Source organism: Phaenicophaeus curvirostris, chromosome 29, assembly GCF_032191515.1.
Source record: "Phaenicophaeus curvirostris isolate KB17595 chromosome 29, BPBGC_Pcur_1.0, whole genome shotgun sequence".
Taxonomy (NCBI): domain Eukaryota; kingdom Metazoa; phylum Chordata; class Aves; order Cuculiformes; family Cuculidae; genus Phaenicophaeus; species Phaenicophaeus curvirostris.
In genome coordinates this window covers 2,019,444-2,030,803 of record NC_091420.1, presented here as the reverse complement: position 1 = coordinate 2,030,803, position 11,360 = coordinate 2,019,444, and the positions used below count along the sequence as shown (strand labels likewise).

At 64.5% G+C, this 11,360-nt stretch overlaps 1 protein-coding gene across 3 annotated transcripts; it reads right to left on the bottom strand.

Moving 5' to 3' along the window:
- Positions 1 to 4,651: 4,651 nt before the first annotated feature.
- On the bottom strand, positions 4,652 to 9,864 carry EFNA4 (ephrin A4). 3 transcript variants are annotated; one of them, XM_069878850.1, is made up of 6 exons: positions 9,734 to 9,864; positions 7,216 to 7,508; positions 5,751 to 5,819; positions 5,542 to 5,601; positions 5,185 to 5,434; positions 4,994 to 5,083 (listed from the first exon to the last, which is right to left on the bottom strand). In XM_069878850.1, the coding sequence occupies exons 1-5, from the start codon at positions 9,841 to 9,843 to the stop codon at positions 5,343 to 5,345; spliced, it is 624 nt and encodes a 207-aa protein (XP_069734951.1). In that variant the 5' UTR covers positions 9,844 to 9,864; the 3' UTR covers positions 4,994 to 5,083; positions 5,185 to 5,342. The 3 variants fall into 3 exon arrangements, with proteins under 3 accessions (XP_069734950.1, XP_069734951.1, XP_069734952.1); XM_069878851.1 differs by having other exon boundaries at positions 5,185 to 5,431; XM_069878849.1 differs by lacking the exon at positions 5,185 to 5,434 and having other exon boundaries at positions 4,652 to 5,083.
- Between the last annotated feature and the right edge of the window lie 1,496 nt (positions 9,865 to 11,360).

Here is an 11,360-nt window from a genome sequence, read left to right as displayed (position 1 = left end):
CCAACCACCCTTGTGCACCCTAATCCTCCCCTACATACCCCAATCCCTGTTGCATCCAGATGCCCCTGCTCACCCTGACCCCAGTTCCATAGATTCTGGGTGCACCCCAACTACCCTGTGTACCCCAGTATCAGTTGCATCCAGACCCCACTGTTAACCCCGACCCAGTTCCACTCAGAGCTCCAGAGCATCCACACCCTCTCCTGCACCCCAACCCCACTTCCATCCACTGCATCTGCACCCCAACTCCACTTCCATCCAGAGCATCCGCACCCTTTCCTGCACTCCAACTCCAGTTCCATCCACAGCATCCACACCCTCTCCTGCACCCCAACTCCAGTTCCATCCAGAGCATCTGACCCCCAACTCCAGTTCCATCCAGAGCATCCACACCCTTTCCCACACCCCAACTCCATCCAGTTCCATCCAGAGCATCCACACTCCCCTGCACCCCAACTCCAGTCCACCCAGAGCATCCGCACCCCAACCCAGTTCCATCCAGACCTTCTTTACCCCCCCAGCTTCATCTCAGGGCTTCCTTTCAGCATTTCACAGCATTTTCTCTTCCCGATGATCCATTTTCCCTTCCCACTTTCGGAGGGAGCTGCCAGCGAGCACCAGGCTGAGGGCACCCTCACCCCACATCCCTCCCCAGTGGGATCGGGGTGTCGTGGTACCCGAGCATCCCAGTTGGGATGGGTGGCAGCGCAGCGGGGGAGCCCTGAGGTTGCGAGCCAGAAGGGTTGAGCTAATGGAACCCATTCCTTTAATAGATTCCATTTCAGCCGCCGCTGGCTGCGGGGCGCGGAGCCATCAATTCGATTCAGGGGACGGGGAATCTGATTTGGAGCGGCCGTGCCATCAATTAGATTTTATTGATGGCATTGCTCATTGGAAGTCGATGGGATTTGAAGCCGGCAGCAGCTCCTGCATACCAAGCGATTCCCAGCTCAAGGACACCCCGTTCCCACCCTGGGGGCCCCGCACAGACCCCTCAGCTTCACCTGGGGGGAGAAATGGGGCACAGCCCCCCCGGCATCCCTGTACGGGGGTCTCCCAGGGCATCCTGATCCCCAACATCCCTGTATGGGGGGTCCCAGAGGGCATCCTGGTCCCTGACATCCCTGTATGGGGATCCCAGAGAGCATCTTGATCCCCAGCATCCCTGTATGGGGGGTCCCATAGGGCATCCTGATCCCCAACATCCCCGTATGGGGGCTTCACAGAGCATCCTGATCCCAAACATCCCTGTATGAGGGTCCCAGAGAGCATCCTGATCCCCTGCATCCCTGTATGGGGGGTCCCATAGGGCATCCTGATCCCAAACATCCCAGTATGGAGGTCCCAGAGAGCATCCTGATCCCAAACATCCCTGTATGGGGGGTCCTGCAGGGCATCCTGATCCCCAGCATCCCTGTATGAGGGTCCCGCAGGGCATCCTGATCCCAAACATCCCTTTATGGGGGCTTCACAGAGCATCCTGATCCCAAACATCCCTGTATAGGGGGTCCCATAGGGCATCCTGATCCTCAACATCCCAGTATGGGGGGTCCCATAGGGCATCCTGATCCCCAACATCCCTGTATAGGGGGTCCCATAGGGCATCCTGATCCCCTGCATCCCTGTATGGGGGCCTCACAGAGCATCCTGATCCCAAACATCCCTGTATGAGGGTCCCAGAGAGCATCCTGATCCCCTGCATCCCTGTATGGGAGTCCTGCAGGGCATCCTGATCCCCAACATCCACGTATGGGGGTCCTGCAGGGCATCCTGATCCCCAACATCCCTGTATTGGGGGTCCCAGGAGGCATCCTAGTACCCAACATCCCTGTATGGGGGTCCCAGAGAGCATCCTGATCCCCGACGTCCCTGTATGGGGGTCCCACAGAGCATCCTGATCCCCAACATCCACGTATGGGGGGCCCCATAGGGCATCCTGATCCCCGACATCCATGTATGGGGGTCCCAGAGGGCACCCCAACCCCTGACTTCCCTGCATGGGGGGGGGTCTCTTGGGTATGGCCACTCCACATGGCATCACCCCTTCATTGGAGGGGTCCCACAAACCAAAGTGCACCCCCAGAAACCCCACATGGGAGGTCCCTTGGGTACAGCCCCCCCCCGCCAGACAGCATCACCCCCACATAGAGGGCACCCACAAAGCACCCCCCAGCCCCAGGATCCCCACCTGGGGTCCCACCTGGACCCCTCCCCAGGCACCCTCCAGGCCCTGCTGCCCCTATGGGGCTGGGGACCCCCCCCCAAACCTGCGAGGCTGGGTTTGGGGTGCGGTGGGGGCCCTGCAGCGGGGAGGGGTGCGGCACGGTCGATGCTTTCGCTCTGAAGCCATAAAACCATAAAACCCGTCTGACGTGCTCAGCACCACTGCGGCAACGCCTGCGCGGCACAGGGGCTGGGGCCGGGGGGGGCTGGGCACCCCAAAAAAGGGAGTGGGGGGCACCCACTGGGTGAGGGGGATAGGAGATGGTCCATAGCCCCCAGCACCCCCCCCCCAGCAGCTCTTGGGGCACCGCAGTGGCAGGGACTTGGTGTGTCCCCCCCCACCCAGGTGGCATCACCCCCACATTGGGGGGTCCCACAAAGCACAGATCACCCCCCAGAATTTCCACGTGGAGGTCTCTTGGGATCAGCCCCCCCAGATGGCATCACCTCCACATTGGGGGGTCCCACAAGGCTCAGCACCCCCCCCCAGGATCCCCGCATAGGGGTCCCACAAGGCACAGACCCCCCAGACAGCATTACCCCCATATTGGGGGTCCCACAAGGTGCAGCCCCCTCAGAATCCTCCACATGGGATCCCATAGGCACAGCCCCCCCCAGATGGCATCACCCCAATATTGGGGGTCCCACAAGTAGAAGCCCCCCCAGATGGCATCACCTCAATATTGGGGGTCCCACAAGTCACAGCCCCCCCAGGATCCCCACATGGGGGTCAATTTGGCACAGCTCCCCCCCCCCAGATGGCATCACCCCCATATTGGGGGTCCCACAATTCACAGCCCCCCCCAGGATCCCCACATGGGGGTCCTTTGGGATCAGCCCCCCCAGATGGCATCATCCCCACATTGGGGAGGGGGAATTCCAACAAGGCACAGCCCCCCCAGAATCCTCACATGGGACCCCATGGACACAGCCCCCCAGGATGGCATCACCCCCATATTGGGGGGTCCCACAAAGCACCGTGCCCCCTCCAAATTGCCACATGGGGGGGTCCCTGCCCCACACCACGATGTTGCCCCCACCCCCCAGCAACCCCAGTGCCCCACAGGCAATGGGTACCAGGCCAACTGTGCCCCCCAAACCCCCCCCCGAGACCTCTTTTTGGTGCATTTTCACAAGGGTGACCCAGCTGGGGGACCCCCATGAGTGACCCCCTCCCCCAGCCCCGTCCCCCCCCCCCCCCACCTCATCCCAGAGCAGGCGTGGGCTGCGGGTCCCACTGCGCGGCACTAATTGCAGGCAGTGTGGTTGTAATTAAAGCTCTCCCTGGGCACGAGCCGGCGGCTCCACAGCCATCGCTGCCCTTCAGATCCCACACGTACCCCAAAACCCAAAAAGTCACGGCGAGGGGTGCAGGGCAGCCCCCTCCCCACCTGCACCCCAGAATCCCTGTGGGGAGGGGGAATGGGGAGGGGATGGTGGGAATGGGGGCGGTGGGAATGGGGACAGAGGGAGTGGGGACAGCGGGCAGGAGGGAATAGTGGGAATGGGACAGAGGGCAGGAGGGAATAGTGGGAATGGGGACAGTGGGAATGGGAGAGTGGGAATGGGACAGGGCAGGAGGGGACAGTGGGAATGAGACAGTGGGAATGGGACAGAGGGCAGGAGGGGACACTGGGAATGGGACAGTGGGAGTGGGGACAGAGGGACAGTGGAGAGGGGACAGTGGGAATGGGGATGGTGGGAATGGGACAGTGGGAATGGGGACAGAGGGAATAGGGACAGTGGGAATGGGACAGTGGGAATGGGACAGAGGGAATGGGGACAGTGGGAATGGGGACAGTGGGAATGAGACAGAGGGCAGGAGGGGACACTGGGAATGGGACAGTGGGAGTGGGGACAGAGGGACAGTGGAGAGGGGACAGTGCGAATGGGGACGGTGGGAATGGGACAGTGGGAATGGGACAGTGGGAATGGGGACAGAGGGAATAGGGACAGTGGGAATGGGACAGAGGGAATGGGACAGAGGGAATGGGACAGAGGGCAGGAGGGGACACTGGGAATGGGACAGTGGGAGTGGGGACAGAGGGACAGTGGAGAGGGGACAGTGGGAATGGGGACAGAGGGAATGGGGACAGAGGGAATGAGACAGAGGGCAGGAGGGGACACTGGGAATGGGACAGTGGGAGTGGGGACAGAGGGAGTGGGGACAGAGGGAGTGGGGACAGTGTTTGATAGGAATGGTTGGACTCGATCCGGTGGGTCTTTTCCAACCTGGTGATTCTATGATTCTATGAGGGGACAGTGGGAATGGGACAGTGGGAATGGGATAGTGGGAATGGGATAGTGGGCAGGAGAGGACACTGGGAATGGGACAGAGGGAATGGGACAGAGGGAATGGGGACAGAGGGAATGGGACAGTGATTGATGGGAATGGTTGGACTCAATGATCCGGTGGGTCTTTTCCAACCTATGATGGGACAGTGGGAATGGGGATGGTGGGAATGGGACGGTGGGAATGGGGACAGTGGGAATGGGGACAGTGGGAATGGGACTCCAGGGGTAGGGGCTGCACGGAGGGCGCAGCGATCTTGCAAACACTGTATTGCTCGGCTCAGTCACTACCAGGGCTTCAAACCAAACCGTAGGGTGACGGCACTGAGGAAGGCGTCTTCCCAGAAGACAGATCCGTGTGTGTCCTCGCCGGAGGACAAGGCAGCAGAGGGGAAGCAGCCGGTACCCGGAGGAGCTGCCACCCCGCTCCAGGGCCTGGGGGTCCCCGGCCCCCCGGGGCGGAGGGTCCATGGGGAAAGGCACGAGGTGAGGTCCACAGGGAGCCCAGCGCCGGGGCAGGGTGGCCAGCGGGGCCGGAGTTTGGCGATGCCAGCGGGGAGCGAGGTCCCTGGGACGAGGAGAACCCCATCAGAGGATGCTGCAAGGGGATGCAGCCCCCTCCTCTAGGGGTACCCATATCCTGGGAGACCCCCCTGTGCCCCCCCTCACCTTCCATCCCGGAGCTCCTGGCCCCAGCTTGGCTCCGTGAGGGTCCTGGGGCTGCCCCGTGGGTTCGAGGTAGGGGGGAACGGGGGGACGGTGGTGGAAGAAGAGTGTGGAAGTGGGGCAGTGGGGCAGGAGAGCCCGTGGTCCTGCCGTGGGGGGGGTCAGATCCGGAGCAGGGTGAGGAGCAGGAGCACCAGGCACGGCGTGTGGGGCTGCAGAGGGGCCGCGACGCCTCGAGCGGGCACCGCGTCTGCTGGGGTGGGAGCAGAAAGCAGGGCAGGAGAAGAAGTCAGGGGCAATCCAGCTCCCAGACACCCCCAATTCTTGCCCCTGAACCCCCTCTACCCATCCCCTACTCACCCTCCGGCCCCCCACGCCCGCGGGGCTGCGAGTTGGGAACCTCCGTCACCGGCTCCGGCGCTGAAACAAACTCCAACGGGGTCAGTGAGAGGCTCCCCTGGGGTGCACGATGTCCCCCCCCTCAAAGCCCCAGTGCAAACCAGTATCCCCAGTTGCCCCAGAGGCAGGACAGGGGGAGCCCCAGGGATTTGGGGGGCAGCGGGACTCACTGGTGCCTCTGCAGCAGACGTAGACGCGCAGCTTCAGGCAGCGGCCGGTGCTCTCCGGGCTGGGGATGGCTGAGGAGAGGGGACACATTAGTGGGGTCCCCCCCCGCCCCCATTCCCGGTACGGAGCCCCCAGACCGGGACCGGACCCCAGGGGGACAAGGCAGAGCCGGGAGTGGGGCGCCCCCTCCTGGCGGGATGCGGGGGGGCACCCCTGTACCCCAACTCCACGGGCATCCAGACCCCCCTGCACCCCAACCCCATGGGCATCTGCCCCCCCACCCGCACCCCAATCCTGGGGCACGCAGACCCCCATGCACCCCAACCCCACAGGCATCCAGACCCCCCGCACCCCCATCCTGGAGCACCCAGACCCCCAACTATATGGATATCTGGACCCCCGCCTCCTGCACCCCAACCCCAGGGCATCCAGACTCCCTGCGCACCCCAACTCCACGGGCATCCAGACCCCTCTGCACCCCAACCCCATGGACATCTGCCCCCCCCCCCGCACCCCAGTCCTGGGGCACCCAGACCCCCATGCACCCCAACCCCATGGGCATCAAAAACCTCCCCCTGCACCCCAATCCTGGAGCACCCAGACCCCCTTGCACCCCAACTCCATGGGTATCCGGACCCCCACCTCCTGCACCCCTACCCCAGGGAATCCAGAATCCCTGCGCACCCCAACTCCACGGGCATCCAGACCCCCCTGCATCCCAACCCCATGGGCATCCGGACCAACCCCCCTGCACCCCAACCCCGGGGCACCCAGAACCCCCCTGCACCCCAACCCTGGGGCATCCAGCCCCCCCTGCACCCCAATCCCGGGGCTCCCAGACCCCTTGCACCCCAACCCTGGGGTATCCAGACTCCCCGTGCACCCCAACTCCAAGGCACCCAGACCCCGGTGTACCCCAACCTCATGGGCATCTGACCCCACCCCTGCACCTCAATCCTTGAGTACCCAGACCCCTGTCTTCACCCCAATCTCAGTCCCAGCCACACCCTCAGTGCACCCCAACTGTCTCATATGCCCCAAACCTTGCTCGCATCCAGAGCCCCAGTGCACCCAGACCCTCTTTTACCCTCTAAATCCAGTTCCATCCAGAGCCCCAGTGCACCCAGACCCTCTCTAACCTCCAAATCCAGTTCCATCCAGAGCCCCAGTGCACCCAGACCCTCTCTAACCTCCAAATCCAGTTCCATCCAGAGCCCCAGTGCACCCAGACCCTCTTTTACCCCCTAAATCCAGTTCCATCCAGAGCCCCAGTGCACCCAGACCCTCTCTAACCCCCAAATCCAGTTCCATCCAGAGCCCCAGTGCAGCCAGACCCTCTTTTACCCCCCAAATCCAGCTCCATCCAGATGCTTGGTGCACCCCAACCCCCTTGCACACCCCAAATCTGGTCCCCCAGGACCCCTTGGTGCCATCGGACACCAGTGGGACCCAACCAAGGGGACTCACAGATGTAGTAGTAGGTCTCTCCCGGCTGGAACTCGAAGCCGAGCGAGAAGGGAGTGAAGCGTTGGATCTTCTCGGAGAAGCGGACGGGGCCGAAGGGCGCGTGGGGCCGGTTGCACACCCAGCGCTTGAAGGCACCGGGGGTCTCGTAGCAGCCGCGATACCCTTCTTGGTCCACCATGAAGAGCGTGAAGGTCTCTGCCCGGCCGGCGGGCACGGTCGCCTCGTAGTGTGGGCAGTAGATGTCCAGGTAGTCATTGATGGCCACCTGGATGGTGTAGTCGTCCCGCAGAAACCTATCAGGGAGGGCAAGTTGGGGGTCCCGCCATCCACAGGGTGGGACCCCCCTCTTTTTCCCCCAAGCCCGGCAAAGCGGGTGGCCAAGCTCTAACCAAAACCAGCTTCCAGGCACCTGGCTGAGCCACACAACCAGGCATCAGCTCGGATTAGCCGCAGGCCACTGGACCTGAATGGGCTCGCCCGCTGCGGCCAAGGGGAGCCGAGCCACACTGGCCAAGGCACAAAGCCCCTCGCCCCACGCCACCCGCCTCAGCGCCCCCGGTGCTGATCGGCGCTGACACGGCGAGGGGGGCTGCGACGCCGCCTGCACCGCGTGATGGGGGGACTCGGGGGGCCAGAGGGGGCTGCGCGGGCAGGGGAGGGGGCCCAGAGCAGCTACCGGCCACTGGAGCTCACGCCTGGGCTACTAGGATGGAGCAGGCACCTCTGGGGGCACAGAGATGTGCACACACATGCACGTGTGCGCGCAAATGCATGCGCACACGCGTGTACGCACACACGTGTGTGCACACAGTCCTGTCTGCTCGGGCAGGCGACAGAGCTGGCGCCCCCAGCCCCTTTCTGAGCATGGGGGAGAGCTCCGGCTGCACCCAGGGATCTGGATGCACCAAGGGACTGGGGTGCATGGGGATGGTTGGGGTGCACAAGAGGTTAGGGGCGCACTGAGGATCTGCACACAAGTGAGCTGGGGTGCAAGAGAGGGTAAGGATACACTGGGGCTTGGGATGAGCTGAGGTTGGGGTGAACGGGGGGCTTAGGGTGCATCAAGGGTCTGGGTGCAACCAGGGGTGAGGAAAATGCCAGGGGAGAGGTGTCCAGCTGCACCCATGGGTCTGGATGCAATAGGGTTTGGGGTGCACGGAGAGGACTGGGGTGCATGAGAGGGTTGGGGTGCACCAAGGATCTGGATGGATCTGGAGTTGAGGTGCAGGAGATGGTGAGGATGCACTGGGGCTCTGGATGGAACTGGGGCTGGGGGGAACAGGGGTTTGGGATGCAAACAGGGTTGGGGTGTATGAGGGGGCTGGGGGGCACCAAGGGTGTGGGTGCAACAGGGATTGGTTTGGCGAGGCGGGGGGGGGAGGGGGTGGCTCCAGCCCCCTCCTCACGCCGTGGCGCAGGAACCCCCCACCTCTCCCAGGTGAGCATAGCAGTGTCGGTGTCACCTGAGGATGCCCAAAGCTTCTGTACCACCAAGGATACCCGTGCTGAGCACAGGTTGTTGCCACCTGGGGCTTGGCACCACCAGGACTGACCACCAGCTTGGTACCACCTTGGACTTCGTGCCATTGGTGCCACCAGGAGTGACCACTAGCTTGGAATCACCTCAGGTTTAGTGCCACCTGGGACTTGGCATCACCAGGAGTGCCCACCTGGGCCTTGGTGCCACCAGGACTGCCCACGAGCTTGGTACCACCCAGAGCTTGGTGTCACCTGAGGGTACCCCCTTGCTAAACATCACGGGGGGCTCAGTGCCACCATCAGTGCCTGGGTTGGTACCGCTTGGAGGGGGAGTCACTCACCTGCTCACCATCACCTGGGCTCGGTGCCACCGGGGATGCTCACCAGCTTGGTACCTCCCGAGGCTGCCTCATCATCACCGGGTGCACCCACCGGCTCGGTACCTCCTGGGACTCGGTACTCCCAGGGTGCCCACCGACTCGTGGCTACCGGGGCTGCCTGGTGCCTCGGTAACCGCACGGGTGCTCACCGGCTCGGTACCTCCCGGGGCTTGGTAGCCACAGGGATGCCCACCGGCTCGGTACCTCCTGGTGCTCAGCACCACCTGGGATGCCCACCGACTTGGTACCTCCCGGTGCTCAGTGCCACCCAGGATGCCCACCGGCTCGGTACCTCCCGGTGGTCAGCACCACGGGGATGCTCACCGGCTCGGTATCACCTGGGGCTGCCCGGTGTCTCGGTACCTCCCGGTGCAGGCACCTCCCGGTGGATGCTCACCGACTCGGTACCTCTCGGTGCTCGGTAGCCCCGTGGATTCCCACCAGCTCGGTACCTCCCGGGGCTCGGTACCTCCCGGTGTTCGGTACTTCCCGTGGCTCAGCCCCACCCGGGATGCCCACGGGCTCGGTATCCCCTGGGTCTGCCCGGTGTCTCTCTCCCCACCGGGTCTCGCTGCCCGGCGGGTGCCCGGTTCCCCGTCCCGCCGCCGGTCGGCGTGGCCGGCGGGGCCCGGGGCGCACAAAGGCGGCGGGGCCGGTACCTGGGGTTGCTGCCGTTCCAGTGGACGCCGTGGCGGTGATCGCGCACCGGGGGCGCCCAGAGCAGCGGCGCCCAGAGCAGCAGCGCCCAGAGCAGCGGAGCGGGGCTCATGGCTCCGCCGGTGGCGGCGGCGGAGGGAGGAGGGGGGCGCAGGGGGGGCCCCGGGCGGGGACCGGGAGGGGCGGGGGCGGCCCGGAGCTCGGCCCCCGCCGCCAACTTCGAGCCAATCGGCGCCGCGCCGCCGCCCGGCAACTTCGGCGAGTGGCATTAACCCTTGGAGGGGCGGCACCGGCATCATCCATCACCCCCGCCCCCCGGCACCGGGAACGGGATTGGGAACCCGGGATGGGCATCGGTACCGCGGGAGGCACCTGGAACCCCCCCGGCATCCCGGGATTGGGACCCCGGGTTGGGCACCCGCACCTCGGGAGGCACCTGGAACCCCCCGGCATCCCGGGATTGGGACCCCGGGATGGGCACCCGCACCTCGGGAGGCACCTGGAACCCCGGGACCAGCACCGGTACCTCGGGAGACACCTGGAACCCCCCAGCATCCCTGGACCGGTACCCCGGGACTGGCGTCGGTACCTCATGAGACGCCTGGAACCCCCCAGCATCCCTGGACCGGTACCCCGGGACCGGCATCGGTACCTCGGGAGGCACCTGGAACCCGCCGGCACCCCGGGAGCGGGACTGGTACCCCAGGACCGGCACCGATACCCCGGGATCCCCCTGGCACCCCTCAGCATCCCGGGACTGGTACCCTGGGACCGGTACCTGTACCTCATGAGACACCTGGAACCCCCCAGCATCCTGGGACTGGTACCCTGGGACCGGTACCGGTACCTCGGGAGACACCTGGAACCCCCCAGCATCCCGGGATTGGTACCCCGGGATCGGTACCGGTACCTCGGGATCCGCCTGGCACCCCGGGACCGGCACCGGTACCTCGCGAGGCACCTGGAACCCCCCAGCATCCCGGGACTGGTACCCCGGGACCGGCACCGGGACCCCGGGACCCACTCGGGACCCCGAGACCGGCACCTCGGGATCCACCTGGCACCCCCGGCATCCCGGGAACGGGGCTGGTACCCCGGTACCGGCACAGGGCTCACCCCTTGCACACACATGCCTGTGCACACAGGGAGCTCTTGCACACGTGTTCCTTGCACAGGAGCAGCTCTTGCACACGCGTGTTCCCTTGCACAGGGCTCACCTCTTGCACACGTGCCCCTGTACACACGGGGCAGCTCTTGCACACGTGCTCCTTTGCACAGGAGCAGCCCTTGCACACACAGGCCCATGCACAGGGGTCACCCCTTGCACACACGTGCCTGTGCACACAGGGAGCTCTTGCACACGTGTTCCTTGCACAGGAACAGCTCAAGCACACACGTGCCTGTGCACACAGGGAGCTCTTGCACAAGCGTGTCCATGCACAGGGGTCACCCCGTGCACACACTTGTACCTGTGCACACGGGTATCTCTTGCACACGTGCTCCTTTGCACAGGAGCAGCCCTTGCACACACAGGACCATGCACAGGGGTCATTCCTTGCACACACGTGCCTGTGCACACAGGTAGCTCTTGCACACGCACTCCTTTGCACAGAAGCAGCTCTTGCACAT

Bases quoted from the DNA above. Each gene is read 5' to 3' on its own strand.
- EFNA4 (XM_069878849.1), bottom strand. From the start codon at position 9,843: ATGAGCCCCGCTCCGCTGCTCTGGGCGCTGCTGCTCTGGGCGCCGCTG. The intron at 7,509-9,733 runs GTACCGGCCCCG...CCTCCCTGATAG, and splicing joins TGGAACGGCAGCAACCCCAG to GTTTCTGCGGGACGACTACA. The intron at 5,820-7,215 runs GTGAGTCCCCTT...CCCTCTCCTCAG, and splicing joins AGAGACCTACTACTACATCT to CCATCCCCAGCCCGGAGAGC.